Here is a 17,325-nt window from a genome sequence, read left to right as displayed (position 1 = left end):
AGACTACACACACACACCCCACATAGACGCTACACACACACTACATACCCACACACACACACACACACTACACACACACTACAGTCCCCCACACATTACACACACACAACCCACACATACACACCTATTACACACCCCCCCACTACACACACACACCCCACATAGACACTACACACACACTACACACACACACTACACACACTACACACACACACCCCACACGTACACACTACACACTGAGAGCCACACATACTCACACACACAGAATCACACATGTGCACACAAACATGCACAGGGAGACAGACACATGCACACTAACACACATTACACGCTGAGGACACACGCCGAGGGAGAGGCCTGACAGTGCCTGGGGCCCAGTGCTCATCAAGGAGACACAGAGACTGGCCCTGCTGTGCCATTGACAATGGTGGGACGCCGTGCGTGCGCGCGCACGCGTGAGGCAGGAGCACAATCACCCCGCCCTGGGCTGCCTTGGGGATCCAGGGTCCCCAGGCCTGGCGGCAGGAGAGAGTGCTCAGCACTCATTCATTAGTCGCTCTTCATCCCTCTGCCCACCCGCCACCCACCTGTTCAGTCCAGAACCCCCGGGGCACCTGCTCTGTGCGGACTCTTCCAGGCCGTGGCCAGCACACCTGTGGCCCTCCAGACACTCACTCCGGGCTGCGAGGACACACAGCAGCGGCGCCGTCACTGAATCCCTGCTGTACATGGTGCCCCAGCCCGTCCTCACAGGAGCCCTGGGAGGCAGCTGGGGCAGCATCCTCACTTCACAAACGGGGAGACTGAGGCCGGGCTGGAAAGCAGCGGACGCGGGAGATGTTCTTGTCGCCCTCCCCTCCTCTGCTCTTCCCCCTTCCCGGCTTTCTTTTCGTTGTTTTATCTTTTTTATTTGACAATAGAAGACATGAGAGACACCCAAACAAACAGCCTACGACAAAAGACATAAGACACCCAAATAGCCTTGCTATTTGAGACAGAGGGGTGGAGGGAGAGCGCACGAGTGGGGGATCCCAGCATGGAGTGCTCCATCCTGGGAGCACCTGGAGGAGCTGGGCCTGCTGCTGGGCACTCAGCACCCACCCTGGTGGACAAGGAGCCAGCCTCCCATTGCCACCAGGGCTGTTGCTGAACCTGGCTGTCCCGGCAGAGGACCTGGGCCTAGAAGGCCACAGCCCACTGGCCTCCCAGTCAAAACAGTGCCGGTGATTCTGCAGAACTGCTCACGCTTTAGAGAACATTTTCCCAACGGGCCGGACTTCCTGGAACTGAGTCAGGAGGAAAGCTCTGTGCCGCACAGCTGCTTGGCAGCCCAGCTCTGTGACTCAGCTGACTGGCTGGGTGACCATCAGCAAGTCACTTGTGTCCCCCCCGCCTCAGCCTTCTCATCTGGAACAAGCAGGAGGAGCCCACTTCACAGTGTGTGGTGAGAATTTGGTGACTTGGTGCCCACAAACCGAGGGTGGTGAAGAACCTTGGTATACAGTAAGTGCCCACTAAATCCCAGCGGCGGGTCCTCATTACAGGACAGATGAGGTGCATGGGAGAAGTAGGATCTGGAATCTAAGACCCAGAAGGAATATGGTCTCTTCTGACCTCCACAGACTCCTTGATTGGTTGCATGAATCTGGTTTGAATACATTCAGGGATGGGGAGCTCACTACCTGGCAGCCAGCCCACCTGCAGAAGGGCACAGGGCGGACACCTCTCTCTAACGCGTGCTTGCTGTTGGTAGCGTGTTCCTTTTTTGTTTTTTCATTTTTTTTTTTTTGGAGACAGAGCTCAGAGTCTCACTGTCACCCAGGCTGGAGTACAGTGGCATGATCTTGGCTCACTGCAGCCTCAACCTCTGAGGCTAAGGTGATCCTCCCACCTCAGCCTCCTGGAGAGCTGGGACCACTAACATGAGACACCATACTCCGATAATTATTTTTATTTTTTTTTAGAGATGGGGTTTTGCCATGTTGCCCAGGCTGCTCTGGAACTCCTGGGGTGAAGTGATCTGTCTGCCTTGGCCTCACAGCCGTGAGCCACTGCGCCCCACCACGTGTTCCTCCATAATAAAATCAAATCTGTCTTCCACAGCCCAAGCCAGGGAGTGAAGGGCCAGGACCACAGCCCTGCGCTGCCTGTAAAACTGACCATGATGGAGGAAGGAGAAGGTGAGAAGCCCCTCACACCCCACCTGGTAAGGGAACTAGGAGTGTCAGGGCTTGGGTGTCCCCCATGCCACACACCCCTGTGCCCTCCTGGCATCTCCTCAGAGGCAGAGCCCCCTGCCCATTTCCTCTCCCTCTCTGCCCGTTTCTGCAGCCAGGGCTGCCTGGCTCCGCTCCCAGCTCCTCCTGCCCTTTTTCCTCCCACTTCCAGAGCAGCAGGTAGCTTGGAGATGGGTTACTCAGGTTCTAGACCTGGCACTGTCCGGGGCTGCTAAGCAGCCTCAGTTTCCCCCTCCATGGGAAAGGAGGGTGGGACTCAGTGACCTCAGAAGGCCACCTGGCACCCAGGGGCCCAGTGAGCAAGGAGGACAGCAGACACCCTCAGCTTGCCCTCAGGTGTCTGGTGCCAGACTCTGTGCCAACCTGTGCCTTGTAAGGGTCCGTGCACAGTACAACGGGGGTGCCTGCGGCAGGGGCAGCTGGGATGTGCCCAGGGAGTACCCCAAGGGCTGGCAGCTATGGCCTCAAGGCCCTGCCATGCCCCCTTGGAATCCTAATACCTGCACCTGGGCACCGGGGCTCAGACTGGGGCCATTATGCCAGTCCCTGGGGTCACTGTCCCCTGGGCCAGCACTCACACTCCTCTGCACCCACACAGCCCCTGCAGCCAGGACACACACCCCTCACGGAGTCACAGCTTGGCCCTCTGTCTTCCTTCCCAGCTCTGTCTTCTGTCCTGGAAGCCTGGGCATTGTCCCAAGACCCACGTCCCGGCTCCTCCATGGCACTGTGTGGGGCCATCCCCGGGGACTCACCCGGCAGGAGCACTTTCCACTGGGGGCTCTTCTGGTCCATGAGCACTGCCTGGCCCAGCCCCTGGCCTCCCTGCCCTGGCCTGGTTGCCGAGGAGCAGTGGGTGGCGGGTGGCCTTGATCATCAGGCAGCTCCCCTTGGTCTGGGTGAGGAAGGAGCGGGGCGGAGCAGCGAGGCTGGGAGGAGAAGAGGACGCCTCCGGCTCCCTCCTGGCCCAGGCCCACAGTTCAGGGTGGGGCGCAGACTCCGGAGAAGAGAGTGCAAGGGTGCGGAGCACGCTGCAGCCAGCGGCCACCAGGCACAGGCCCTCCTCCTGCCCTCCCAGCCTCCGCCCCGCCCTGGCACAGGGCAAGCTGTACACAGGAGCCAGGCCGGCGCGGAGGGCAGCAGGAGCTGGGAGTCTTGCCTGTCAGCTCTAGCACTGCGCTTCTCCCAGCAAGACCCAGGGTATTCCCTGTCCAGGGAGCGCGAGTGCACCCGGGCAGCAGAGAAAGCCCAGTTCCCAAAGCGGGAGGCACAGAGTGGCATCCCACCCAGGGCTCACTGTCATCCAGCAGCACGCACAGGACCCACTCCAGGCCTTCCGCTGTGCCCAGCCCTGGGTGGGGCCTAGAACTCACTCCAGGCAGAAGCCGCCGCCCCGTGCGAGGGAAGGAGAGGAGGAGGGAGGAGAGAGAATTGGGAGGGAAGGGAAGAAGCCCCGTCCTTGCGTCTCCACTTTCAGGCTCTTCTCCCCTGAGGGGCCTCCTCTGCCCTACCCGGGTCTGGATGACCAGGTCAAGCAGTGCTGCCTTCTCCCTGGGGCCCTCCTGGGTTCACCGTGCTCTCTGTCCTCCGCCTCTTGTGAGAGCCCATGTTGCCCATGTTAGTGTATCTGGGGATAGGTGTTGAGCAGTGACCAGAGGTGAGGACCACGGGGTAGCTGCTTTACGGGGCAGGCGGGGGCAGAGGGATGCCAGTGCGCCGGAAAGTGGGCCTGCTGGCCATCTCCTGGGATGCGTTGCTGAGAGGCTAGGGGAGGGCAGAGCCTGGCTGGGTCTCTTGGGTGAGTGCCCTTCCCAGTGCCCAGGGCCGGCTGGGGCAGGGCAAGGACTTTGCTTCTGCCCTGCATCCAGGGCTCCATTGCACCACCTCCTGGGGAAACGCTAAACTGCACCTGAGTCTCCGGGGTCCAGCCGCATCCAGCCCCTCCCCCACAAGGGTGGTGCAGGACCATCTGGCTCTAAACTTGGGAGTTACTAACTGAGGCCACCCTCTCAGGGGGCTCCATCATCAGCGCCGTGTTCCCGAGGAGGGGACTAACCCAGGATGATGCAGAATGCACCCCTGGGGCTGAACCAGGCAGAGGGACCCAGACTCCCCTTACACAGTGACCGTGAGGCTGAGGGACCAGTCCCAGCAAAGCACCTGCAACTGGGCCTGGCACACAGTCGGTGCTCAATAAATGACTAACCGTGAGCATGGACACCGTGCCCCACAGGCTCAGCCAGCCAAGCCCAGCCAGGGAGACAGCGTGTTAGGCTGCAGAACAGCCCCAAAAGACATCCACATCGAATCCGCGGCATCTGTGAAAATGTCACCTTCTAGGGCAGAAGGGACTTTGCACACATGAGTACGAATCTTGAGACGGGGAGAGCATCCTGGACTGTCCAGGGTGGTGAGGAGCATCTGGTGGACTCACAGGTCCTTGTAAGGGGAGGCAGGACTGGGCGGTGAGAGATGGGAGCACAGGAGCAGGTGGGGCTCATGCCTGTAATCCCAGCACTTTGGGAAGCCAAACAGGGAGGATTGCTTGAAGCCAGGATTTTGAGAACAGCCTGCACAACAGAGTCAGACCCCATCGCTACAAAAATTAAGCAGGCATGGTGTCGCATGCCTGTAATCCCAGCTACTTGGGAGGCTGAAGTGGGAGGATCGCTTGAGCCCAGGAAGGTCAAGGCTGCAGTGAGCCATGATCACGCCCTGCCCCCCTCCCTGGGCAAAAAGGGAGGTCCTTGCTTAAAAAAAAAAAAAAAAAAGGCAGCAGGAGCCAGAGGTTAGAATGATGTAGGAGATGGAACAGCCCCTAGAAGCAGGAAAGGACGAGGGGACAGATTCTCCCCTGGAGCCTCCAGGAGGCGCCAGTCCTGCCCACATCTTGAATTTAGCCTCCTGTGCCCCATGTCAGGGCTCTGACCTCCAAAACTGTAAGGGAATAAGCTTTTGGTTTAAGCCACCAAGTCCACAGTGACTTTTTACAGCAGCACAGAAATAATACGGCTAGGAAGAGCGCCATTCCCAGACACAGCACCCAGCTCACTGCAGCTGCTCGGTCAGGACCCCTTCCATGCGCTCAACTCAGGGGGCTTGCAGCCCTCCCAGAGCCATCCACATCCCAGGGAGGCGGACTCATCACTCCCGGTGACCTTGAAGGACCCTTGACCCCAATCTAATCAGTCTGGGAAGCCCCCTAGGGAAGGCAGAGTGGTCTGCAGTTGCTGGAATTTTATTTATGTTGAAATTTGTCATCATTTCAAATGGAATTTTAGCTTAGTTCTGTAGTGACGGTCTCACTCTGTCACTCAGGCTGGAGTACAGTGATGCAAGCATGCCTCACTGCAGCCGTGAACTCCTAGGTCAAGCGATCCTCTACCCTCAGCCTCCCGAGTAGCTGGAACTACAGATGCGCACCATCACGCCCAGCTAATTTTTGAATTTTTTATAGAGATGTGGTCTCACTATGTTGTCCAGGGTGATCTCCAGCTCCTGGGTGATCCTCCAGCCTCGGCCTCCTGAGTAGCTGGGACTACAGTCATGTACCGCTACACCCAGCTAATTTTTAAATTTTTTTCTTTTTGAGACAGAGTCTTGCTCTGTTGCCCAGGCTGGAGTGCAATGACATGATCTCAGCTCACTGCAACCTCCGCCTCCTGTGTTCAAGTGATTCTCCTGCCTCAGCATCCCAAGTAGCTGGGATTACAGGTGTGCACCACCACACCCAGCTAATTTTTGTATTTATTTCAGTAGAGACAGGGTTTCACCATATTGGCCAGGCTAGTCTTGAACTCCCAATCTCATGATCCACCCACCTTGGCCTCCTAAAGTGCTGGGATTATAAGTATGAGCCACCGTACCTGGCCTAAATTTTTTATAAAGATGTGGTCTCACTATGTTGTGCAGGGTGATCTCCAACTCTTGGGCTCAAGTGATCGTCCAGCCTCAGCCTCCCAAAGAGCTAGGATTACAGGCATGAACCACCGTGCCTGGCTGGAATTGTATCTGTTAGAGAAGGCATCCTACTGGCTTCTGAGTTAAGGCTGATCTAATCAGTCGGGAGCCAAGGCTCTCCCCCGATGCTCCAGCGGCCTTCGGAGCTCTCTCAGCACAAAGAGTTCTGCCCGGTGAGACCAGACAGTCAGCCCTACCCTGGGCCCTAGAGAGAGAATGAAGCCTCTGGAATACAGCAAGAACCTGCCTGGAACATCAGCTCCTGACCCAGGAAACTTGGGAAGACGTGCACCCTCTGCACTTGTAAGAATCTTATTTCCCATGGCTCACATCTGCAATCCCAGTACTTTGGGAGGCTGAGGCAGGTGGATCACCTGAGACTGGGAGATAAAGACCAGCCTGACCAACATGGAGAAACCTCATCTCTACTAAAAATACAAAATTAGTAGGGTGTGGTGGCACATGCCTATAACCCAGCTACTTGGGAGGCTGAGGCAGGAGAATCGCTTAAACCCGGGAGGTAGATATTGCGGTGAGCCAAAATCATGCCATTGCACTCCAGCCTGAGCAACAAGAGTGAAATTCCATCTCAAAAAAAAAAAAAATCTTATTTCATCTTTACGTTTCCCCTCCCCTGGTCATTTCTCCCAACACCAGCTGACTTAAAAGCTTGTATTTACTCAACAAAAGTTTACTGAGCACCTATTATGTGCACTATGACAAATGCTGGAGAGATCAGGAGGACAGGGAGCCATGGTCCCTGCCTTCATGGTGAGGGCGAGCATGCCAGGCACTGGCCACCTCAGGGCCCTTGCACGTGCTCTTTGCTTGACTTGGAACTCTCTGCCAAATGCCACCTCCTTAGGCCTCTGTGGCCACCCTTCTAAGCCACGCCCTCAGGTCTCTGTGTCCCGTGCCCTGCCTGTTTCTTCACGGCCGTCTCATCGCCTGGCATCACTCTTTTGCCTGCTCATTTGGGAGTTATCTGCCTTCCTTTTGAATGAAAGCTCTGGAGTCAGGGGCTGTGTCTGTTGTTTGCCCCTCTGTGTCCCCCGTGCCCAGCATGGTCTTTGGCACACAGGTGGGGCTCAATCAACATTCATGAACAAAGGCACACACAGCAGTGTAGCAAGGGAGACGGACGTGCCGGCAGACACTCAGAGCGCGGTGGGATCAGAACCGTGGTGAAGTCTCGAGCCAGGAGAGATGCCCAGCTTTCCCGTGGTGTCTGCTCCCACGGAGAAGGTCACAGGTGAGGGTGGGGGTGGTGCTCTCAAACTGCTTAAACCCACAGTGGTGCCCAACGGTCGAGCCGAGTTCCCCAGTGACAGTTTATCAGCTTGGAGCAGTCAAGGGGAATGAAGGACAGTGGGTGGGCAGAGGGAGGCCACGGCAGGGTGGTGGCCAGGTGGGCCAGTGCACGGTGGCCCCTGCAGAGATGGTCTATGTGCCTGGTGACAGGGCTCTGTCCCTGGGGTCCCTAGCACTGCCCCTGGGACACCCCACCCTGAGCTCCAGAACAGCCCCTCCAACTACTCAGCCAGTCTCGTCTTTTCCATCTAAAATCTTCATCACCAACTTATCGGGAAAGAAATTCTAGTTTAGGGTAAACAGATCCTCTTAATGGCAATTTTGCCAGATATAAAGATCTGCTTTTATTCAATGCTTGGTTTATTGTTTTATCAATTGCCCGAGTTAAATTTTCTTTCCTTTTTTATTTCATAAAAATCTAAACCAGTCACAGACAGACACACAGAGCCACACGCTGGCCAGGGAGCCAGATCCCGGTGAGTAGCAGGGCAGGAGGCAGAGGGCCGGGAGGTGTCTGGGCCCTGCATGGGGAAGCCGCTGCTAAATATTCCAAGAGGCTCCTGGGGAGAGATCCACTTATGAGGAAAGAGCCTCTCAGGCTGCCTGGGCTTCTAAACCTGCCTGCCCCGACTTGCCAGCTCTGTGCTCCCGGCATGACAAGAAGTTCCCAAGAAGATAAACAGGTCGGTCATGGAGAGAGAAACAGACTACGATCCCAGCTCGGCTGGAAACCAGGAAGAGAGGCTGAGACAGAGCGGGTGACAGGAGCCGGAGGCAGGCACGCTGCAGCAGGGCCAGGGAAGGGGGGCTCTTGTGCAGAGCCGGAGAAGCCACAGCCAAATCCAGCTCCCCGTGCCCTCCGGAGCAGCTGCCGCTTGGCAGTGGGGGCAGAGCTCTGGGAGTGCCTGGTGTCAAAGCACTCGGCACCGGAGCTGCTCCAGGCAGGGCTTGCCAAGGACTTCTGGAGGCCAGCGCCAAGTACCCAAGCCCAGTCCCGCCTTCCTGGCGATGGAGGCCCAAGCCCAGCTGGGAGCCCATTTGCCCAACAAAGAAGAGACAAAGCCGTCCCGGAGCCAGGGTTTCTGGTGGGCACCAGCTCTCTCTCGCTGCCAGGGCAGGCCCAGCTCACACACTCCCGTGTGCCAGGCAAGCATCTGACATGGACTGATTCTTGAAGCCCCACAGCAGTCAGGGCATCACCCCTGTTTTACACATGGGGAAACTGAGGCATAGGGCACTTATCTGCCACAAAGCAGAAGCTCCAAAGGAGCAGAGCCAGGTTTTGAACTCAGAGAGAGGGAGTGCAGAGGTGCGCATGAAAGCCATGCACGGCCTAATCACTCCCAACGAATAACTGATTTAAACACAGGGCTGAAAGAGAGAGGGGGAAATGACGTCGCTGTAGGCTGTTATAGCTTCTCCTTCTACAAACCTCCCCCTTCCAGGCAGCGCACATGGCTGCACCCTCACGGTCCTGCGCTTCCATCTACTGATTGCAAACCCCAGGGACACTCCGCAGGCTCCAAGACACCCTGAGCCGCAGGTTGAGGGGCTGAGTCCCACGGCTACGCTCCAAAAGGAACCTGCCGGCCTGTACTTGCCCTCTGCTGGCTTCCTTCTTTCGGGTTCCCACCCTGACCTTGCTGGGAGGAGCCGGGGGAACCAGGTGCCCCTTTCTCCGCCGGGAAACGAGGAGAGTGAAGGTGGAGGGCCGAGCGCAGGAGCGGGCGCGTCGGAGGCGCCGTCGCACACATGGGGCTGAGACCACAGCCCTGGGCACGTGCTGTCTCAGGCAGGTTTCTCAGGAGCAGACAGGGAGACAAAGATGCCCTGATCTCTAAGGCTGGGCTCCCAGGGGGACTGGCAGGGTGTGAGGAAGCAAGGGTGACTTCAGACAGAGCCCCAGCCCTGTCCCAGGGGAGCTCCGGGGGGTGGGCGGCTCCTCACTCCAGAAGGAAGGGCTTTCCACGCCATAGCTGCTGGTCACTGGCTGCATGAGAACGCCCGGCCCTTTCTGCAGAGCAGCTGCAGGGGCCTGAGGACAGGCCTCCAAAGACGGCCTCGAGGATAGCCAGGGGCTGCCTCAGAGCCACAGGGCACAGGAACCAGGGAGGGCGTGCAGAGCAGGGAAGTGCCTGGCAGCATGCAGACAGCCTCGGACCCGTGCAGCCTCTGACCCATGCCGTCTTAGGGATCGTGGCCGTGGATGAACTGCCCCGCAGAACGGCAGGGCTCAGCCCCTTCTGCTGGGGACAGTGTTACTGGGGAGTGGCTTCTGCTCTCCTCTTGTTACATCTGGGTGGAGCATAAGCTGGTTCAGGCCAACGGGAAGTGAACAGGAATAGCCTGGGTCACTTCAAGTCCACAGCGGGAGAGCATCTAGGGGTATTTCTGTGTGTTGCCTGTGCCCACTGGTGATGAGACATTAGGGCACTCCGGAAGTCCCAAGAAAGCAGAGACCATGGCTTGAAGGGAATCTGGGGTCCTGAGTCACCCAGCCAGGAAGACCCACCATGAGCCCCTGGACTGTCTGTTATGGCACCATGAGTACTGGCCCTGACGGATGCAGCTGACTTTATAAACACCGTGGCTGCAGGCAGAATCGTGGACTCCATAGATGTCCACACCCCGATCCCTGCAGCCTGTGCCTGCGCTACCTTACCTGGGACAGGGAAATTAGGGTTGCTAATCAGCTGACCTTGGGAAGGGAGATGAGCCTGGATTAGCCATGTGGGTCCAATGCAGTCACAGGGACCTTCTAAGTAAGAGAGTGGGCAGGAAAAGAGAAGCGAGAACGAGGTGCGGCCTGGAAGCAGGGTCTGAGAGACACGCCGGTGCTGGATTTGAAGGTTGAGGAAGGGGCCACAAGCCAAGGAATGCAGGTGGCCTCCAACCAAGGAAGCTGCAGAAGGCCCGGAAACATTCTTCCCTGGAGCCGCCAGAAGGAACGGGGCCCGGCCCAACCCAGGGTTTCTGCACTTGAGACCCATGTCACACTTCTGACCTCCAGCTCTGTAAGCACTGTGTGTGTGTGTGTGTCTGTGTGTGTGTGTCTGTGTGTGTGTGTGTCTGTGTGTGTGTCTCTGTGTGTCTGTGTGTGTGTGTGTGTGTGTGTGTGTCTGTGTGTGTGTGTCTGTGTGTGCCTGTGTGTGTGTGTGTCTGTGTGTGTGTGTGTCTGTGTGTGTGTCTGTGTGTGTCTGTGTGTGTGTGTGTGTGAGAGAGAGAAAGAAAGAGTAATGAGTGCTGTTTTAAGCCACTAAGTTTGTGGGATCATCACAGCAGCCATGGAAAGGAACACAGACCTCCTCCTAAGTAAGCCATGCCATGGAGGCCGGCAAGGCAGATGTCACAGGAGCAGGTGGAGGGAAGGGACCTTCCGGGCCAGCCCAGGGGCTGGAGATAGAGGGCATGCTGTGTCGTCTCCAGCAGCTCTCACCCACCCTGCCACCCAGCTCCTCCTCTTTTCTGCCCCATCCACCATCCCAGACCACTAGGAAAGGCCAGCTTTCCTTCCGCAGGTGGCCAACAGAGGGTGACAGTACCCACAAGTAAACTGAGGCACAGCATGGGAAAATTAGGCTTTGCAACTGCACCCTCTGGTGGGAAAACAGCTTAGCGCTTTCATTGTCTTGGTGACCCTTGTTCCCTCCTTCCTCTGCTGTGTGTGGATGTTGGGATCAGCCCTGCCCTGGGAACAGAGAGAGAAACCCCCTGGGAAGAGCCAGGAGGAGGAGGAGACACCACGGGCCCTGGCACCTGTGTGCAGAGAACACAGGCCCAGTCTCGGTTGGCCAGGTTGGAGGTAAGGCTTGGCCTGTGGTTCCTGGAAGCCTGGAGCAAGCACTGCTGAGAACAGGGGCCCTCTGGGTGGGGGCAGAGCAGACAGAAGACACCCACAGAATGTCCCGAAAGAGGCGATCAGCCCCAGCAGCCTGTGAAGCAAGGCAACACCCCAGCATGGCAGGTGAGAACGGGAGGAGCGCCCGGAACATGGGCATGGCCAGAGAGTCAATCTTGGCCCGGTTTTCTGCAACCCCACCCCAAACTCCGCGGAGGGGTCTGTGGTGTCTACGACGTCTATTAATAATGATACCGGCCGGGCGTGGTGGCTCATGCCTGCAATTCCAGCCCTTTGGGAGGCCAAGGCCGGTGCACTGCCTGAGCTCAGGAGTTTCAAACCATCCTGGGCAGCACAGTGAAACCCCGTCTCTACTAAAATACAAAAAAAAATCAGCCAAGCATGGTGGAGTGCGCCCGTAATCCCAGCTCGGGAGGCTGGGGTGGGAGAATCGCTTGAGCCCAGGAGGCAGAGGTTGCAGTGAGCCAAGTTCATGGGTGACAGAGTGAGACTCCATCTCAAAAAAAAAAAAAAATGATATCAATAACCACTTCAGAAACTGTTTCACAGCTCAGGAAGGGTACCCAGGGCCCACGTGGCACAACTCCAGGGCCACCACTAAGCTGCGCAACACGGCAGCCCCGATGGCCATGCAGAAAGCGTGTTCACAGAGACCACAATGAGAATGGTGCCTTCTGGAGTTGCACAGTGTGCAACCTGCGCAGCCTTGCATAGCGTCCCTCAGCACCATCTCCAATGTCACTGACACCATGCTACCACAAGGATTTTATTTTTACCATGCCTAATCAGCAGTCAGAGCAGCTGAGCCCAGGGAAGGTCCTGAACCCTGAGTCAGCTCCGTGGCCGGGAGGTAGCAGTGCTGGGACTTGGAAACTTGGACCTGAGTCCAAGCCGCTCCCTCCTCTCACCAGCCAGCGCTGCTTTCCTCCCACGCCGGCTGCGGACACGCAAAGCTAATTGTTCCAGGGAAGCCTGCTCCCATCCGCTGATGATAAACGAGGAGTGTCGTCTCGGTAGATTTTATACTGCATGTGATGGCACATGAGAAACGGGTCTTCATTTGGCTAAAGGTCGAAGAGTATTAGAAGGAGATGACTCGGGTGTCCCCCACACCACGAGGGAAGGACGCTCGTCACAAGGTCTCAGTTGCACCCTTCTCCCGGCAGCTGGAGACGCCTGGTTAGTCCCTTTGGCCCTTGCCTGCCAGAGGAATCCAGCCCCAGGGGTCCCCACGTCTTCACAGGAGGGCAGGGTCCCCAGCCGTGGAGCTGTGCTCCCCGAAGCCAGCAAGTGGCGACCTCCCAGATGGGCACTTTGAATGTAACACCTGAGGACCAAAGCTGCCCACATGCTGAGAGCCAGGCCAGGGAGTGGCCCCACTCTGGACAGGGCGGCAGCCCCATCCAGCCGTAGTTACGTGAGTCTAATGAGCTATGTGGGCTGGCCTGGAAGCCTGGGGTGGGGGACCCAGTGCTATCCAAACTCATCGCAGCCTTCCACAGCATGCACAACCCCTGCCTCTGGGAGAGGCCAAGGCAGCTGTCGGCCACGCGTGTCCCTGGGGGACTCGGCCCAGGCCCCAGCTTGGCACAGCGGTTCCTCCTGTTCCTGCTTCCTTTCCCTGGCAAAAGCCGCTGTCCACACATACAAGGCATTTCCAGGGAAATAGGAGTCAGCAATGAGCTGCCCGGGCGGTTACAGTCCCTCCACCTGCCCTGCCACCCCCACCGCTGGTAAAGGCCCCTGCCCAAGCCAGTGCCAGGGTGGGGCCACCATGGCTGGGGGCCAGAGACACAGAGGGCAGGGAGGGCTCGGTGCCCCTGGGGCCGTGGTCTGGAAAGAGGGAGACCGTGTGGGAATGGGCATTTGGAATGTACGTCCTGTGTGTGTGTGTGCAGTGTGTGCTTATATGTGTGTGTCAGAGGGTCCTGATGCCCGTGCACATCTGTGTCCGTGGGGGGCTATGCCTGTCTCTGTGTGTCTCTGTGTCTCTGCACCTGCGCGTGTGTGTGTGTGTGCGTGTGAGGGAGTCTGTGCATGTATCCATGTGTGTACTGCATGTGTGTGTGTGAGGCTGTGCATGTACCCACCTGTGGGAGCAGGTCTGGCTTCTGGATGTGTGGCTGTGTGTGGTGTGTGTGGTGTGGACAGGGTCTGTGTCTGTCTGCATGTGGCCCTGTGCCTGTGAGTATCCATGTGCATACCATGTGCCTGGGAAAAACCTCGGCAGGGGTGTGTGTGTGTGTGTGTGTGTCCGCTGTGTGTGTGTGTGTGTGTGTGTGTCTGCCTATCTGTGCGGGCGTGTGGTCTATGCATGCACCCATGCCTATGCTGTGTCTGTGGGCTGTCTTCGCGTGCCTGCTTTCCTCTGTGTGTGTTTGTGTGTGTGCACCGCGGCTGTGTCTGTCTCATGAGTCTGCGTGTCTGGACGTGCCCCCTCCCCCTGCGCCCGCCCCGCCGCCCAGCTGGCGGTGCACAGCTGGGCCCGGGAGACAGCGCCCGCCCGCCTGCCAGATGAGAGGTGGCAGGTGTGTAATAAACCATTAGTCACTGTCACGTTTCTGAGCAGCAGTGGCTGCCCAGGCGGGGCCTGACTGTGGGACACGCTCCTGGTGGGTCTCTGGCTGGGGAGCCGGCGGGGCTCAGGCTGCAGCCTGACAGGGAGCAGCTGTCAGATGCAGGTTCAAGCCCCCACCCGGCCGCAGGGCAGGGGCTCCTGGCTTCCCAGATCAGCCCTTGTTGCAGGGACATTCATGGGGGTACCCCATAACCTCTGCACCCTTCTTGGCTCTCTCAGACACTCAGGAGTCCCCCACTGTCCCCTGCTAGTACTCAGTGAGTGGCAGCAAGGACCTGCTGATGAGACAAGGTTCTCTCCAGGGACCCGGCAGCCACCGGGACCAGGAACTCAGGAGTGACCAGCCCCATTCCCAAAGGTCTCCAAAAAGGACTCCTTTTGAACATGTCACCCTGAAAATTCCTGAATTCATTATTTTTAAACATTTTTTTAAATTAAAAAACTTTTTGAGACAAAGTCTTGCTCTGTTGCCTAGGCTGGGGTGGTATTATCATGGCTCACTGCTGCCTCAGCCTCCTGGGCACGAGTGATCCACCCATCTCAGCCACCCAAGTAGCTGGGACGACAGGTGCATGCCACCATGCCAGGCTAATTTTTGTATTTTTTGTAGAGACAGAGCTTCGCCTGGAGGCTGCCAGGCTGGTCTCGAACTCCTCAGCCTCCCAGCACTCAGGGAAGCAGCCTGGTGCACAAGGGCGGGGCGCGTTAGGTGAAAAGGCAGACTTCAAGGTTCAAGCCCCATCCCCCTGGCTCACTGCTGTGTGAGTGGAGGCAGATTGCTCAGCCTCTCTGACCTACGGGATGCTGTTTCACTGAAGGAAGAGGACGTGTGTCCCGACACGCACGGGGGGAGGCAGACTCAGTCCTTCCTTGATGCCCAGCCCTCTTTAAGCATCTTGCAAGCACCAGCTCACGCAGTTGCCACGAAAGCTCTACCAAGACCTCCTCTGACGGCTCCCTCTTACAGACGTGAGGACAGAGGCTCTGGATGACTCATTAATTTGCCAAAGTCCCTCAGATAAGAAGTGGGTGGGCCTGCTCCCCAAATCACAGCCAAACACTGCCTAAGAGTCCGTCTGGGCCTTGTGTTGCTCCGGTGGGCTCTGGTTTCCTGGGGCTCTCCTGGGGCCCAAAGCAGTGGGAGAGAAACGGTGAGAACCAGGCAGGCTGCCTCCTCCTGGGAGCCTTCCACTGGCCCGTGAGCCCCAGGCCGAGGAGGACGCATCAGCAAATGGGGGCACCCAGCCTGCCCCAGCCACAGGGAACGCCAGCGTCCTCCTCTGCCTGAGTCTCCCCTGAGGATGCCCTGAGTGACAGGCGGGTATGGGCCCAGCCTGGGCTGCCACCCAGAGCTGAGCATCAGAAATCACAAAGAAATCCTAACTCACTGGCCCAGCCAGCAACCTGAACGCTGAGGGAGCCAAGGCCTGTCACGAATATGCTCGGGTCCTGGTTGAGTTAACCGCCATACCTGCCCCGTGAGCCATGCACTCCTGTTAGCTGTCCTCCCATTTCCCAAATGGGGAAACTGAGGCACAAACCAGGGAACTCACTTGTCCAAGGCTCTTAGCCATCCCTCCCCGACAAAGGCCTGGCCTTTGTGATTGGGAACTGTGACGAGCTGGCTCGGGACAGTGGCAGGGCAGGTCCTCAGTAAAGCCAGTGCCAGCATTCGGGGGACAGAGTTGGGGTAGCAGTCCCTGCCTGGCCTGCTTTGTTGCCTGGCCACCCTGTCCTCATCTGCCAGTGTCTGGACACCCTTCCAAGGGCTCAGAGTCCCTAAAGCCTCTGGACACCCCCTCCCCCGCCTTGGAGCCTACCACACCAAGAGAAAGAGGCCGGCACTGGGGTTGTCCTGCAGACGGAAGTCCCAGATCAAAGTCCAGGGCTAGGGGGATGGGTCCCCAGCAGTCCCCGTCTGTCCATCTCCTCCCCAGCTTGGCCCAATAACACGGGTGCTTTGGGCCCATGTCCTCACTGTGGTTGGCTCTGGGGTGGGCTGGGCTGGGGGTCTCCAGTCTCCCTGCTCTAGGAGCAGTGATGGGGGCAGGGCAGAGCCTTGACCACAGCTCCCTCTGGAGGGTCTTGCTGATGGACATACGACCTAAGGGATGGCTTCAGGACAGAGCCATAAAAACGCAACAGAGATATGATCGCGTGTCCAAGCCCAGCCAAAGGGTCTGAACTGGCCCAGGTCCCAAGGCCAGCAGTCAAAGCCTTGGGGGTCCACACCAAGGAGGGCACAGCCTCACCTGGCCTCAGGGAAGCACCGTGCAAAAGCCCTCAGGAGGTGCCTGAGGATGCCTAGGGTGGGGGGTGTTGTCCGCAGCGTGTCTGTGGCTGGTGGGAGTGGGAGCAAGAAGACGGCGGTGGCACCCCGCCCCCCCGCCCCACACTGCGCACAAAGCCGCCTGGTTCCCGGTGCCCCAGCCCAAGAGAACCACACATATGCACCCAGGACACAGCACGTTGACCTCCGCGAAAACCCAGAAACGACCCCTTCTGGGCTCAAGAATAACCATGATATCATTTTTTCAAATGAATGAATGAATGAAGACAAGAGAGTTATATAGGAAAAGAAACACCACAAAGGCGGTACGGGAGGCTGGCAGGTGAGGGGATCGAGAACCAGGGACGTGGATTAAACCAGGATTCTGGAACCCTAAGGAGTATGGAAAAGAAAACCCACATCCAGCGAGGGAGGCCCAGCCAGCACCCAGTCTCTCTCCTAGGATGTCAAGAACACGAGGCAGAATGGGTCTGAACTCAGCTCTGGGAGCCCCCATCCCTGCCGGGACAACCCTTTCCCAGCCCAGAACCAGAGACACAGAAAGAGCCGGCGCCTACCTGCGCCGGTGAGGTCTGGTCCGTCCTCCTCCCGGCTGCTCTGCAGACATGGTGCTGGCCTCAGCTCCTGGACCATCCTGGGGCCTCTGGGCAGGGTCTCCGCAGGGGCACCCGGCCGGGGCTCAGACTCCCGGGTGGGAGGGTGAGCGGCTATAGATGCTTCCAGAGATCCAGAAACAGCCTGAAAGGGAAGAGGTGGACACGGTGAGCCCAGGCTCTCTGGCTGTGGGTGCCATTCCTCCCCAGCGATGGCCTGACCTTGGCCATCAGGAACTCAGATTGGCTGGCTGTGGGCAACGGCAGAGCAGGTCCTCCGTAAGGCCAGTGCCAATGTCTTCCTCGCCCAGCAAGCCCAACCTAGGGGACACCAGGCTGGACCCCTGCTGCCAGGGTCCCGACCACACAGCACTGTCTGCTTGACCATCCAAAACGGGAGCTTCTCAAGACCTCGCAGCAGCTGGCCAGCACTGCAGGGAGCCCAGAGCATCTAAGAGGAAACCTGAGGCTGAGCCCCGAAGTCTGCCCTTGTCCGG

The 17,325-nt window shown here is 58.1% G+C and overlaps 1 protein-coding gene across 3 annotated transcripts in view; it reads right to left on the bottom strand.

Moving 5' to 3' along the window:
• The window catches only part of GSE1 (Gse1 coiled-coil protein), a 498,642-nt gene that overhangs the window by 294,535 nt on the left and 186,782 nt on the right, over nucleotides 1-17,325 (bottom strand). For all 3 annotated transcript variants that reach the window (XM_032284598.1, XM_032284599.1, XM_032284600.1), the window contains exon 2: nucleotides 16,793-16,973. In XM_032284598.1, coding sequence (XP_032140489.1) covers nucleotides 16,793-16,973 — 181 coding nt within the window. The remainder of the gene's footprint in view (nucleotides 1-16,792; nucleotides 16,974-17,325) is intronic.

The sequence above is a fragment of the Sapajus apella genome, unplaced genomic scaffold, assembly GCF_009761245.1.
Source record: "Sapajus apella isolate SASKATOON/1434 unplaced genomic scaffold, GSC_monkey_1.0 scaffold15, whole genome shotgun sequence".
Taxonomy (NCBI): Eukaryota; Metazoa; Chordata; class Mammalia; order Primates; family Cebidae; genus Sapajus; species Sapajus apella.
Note: the sequence above shows the minus strand (reverse complement) of the source record. Positions and strands in the feature narration are given on the sequence as shown.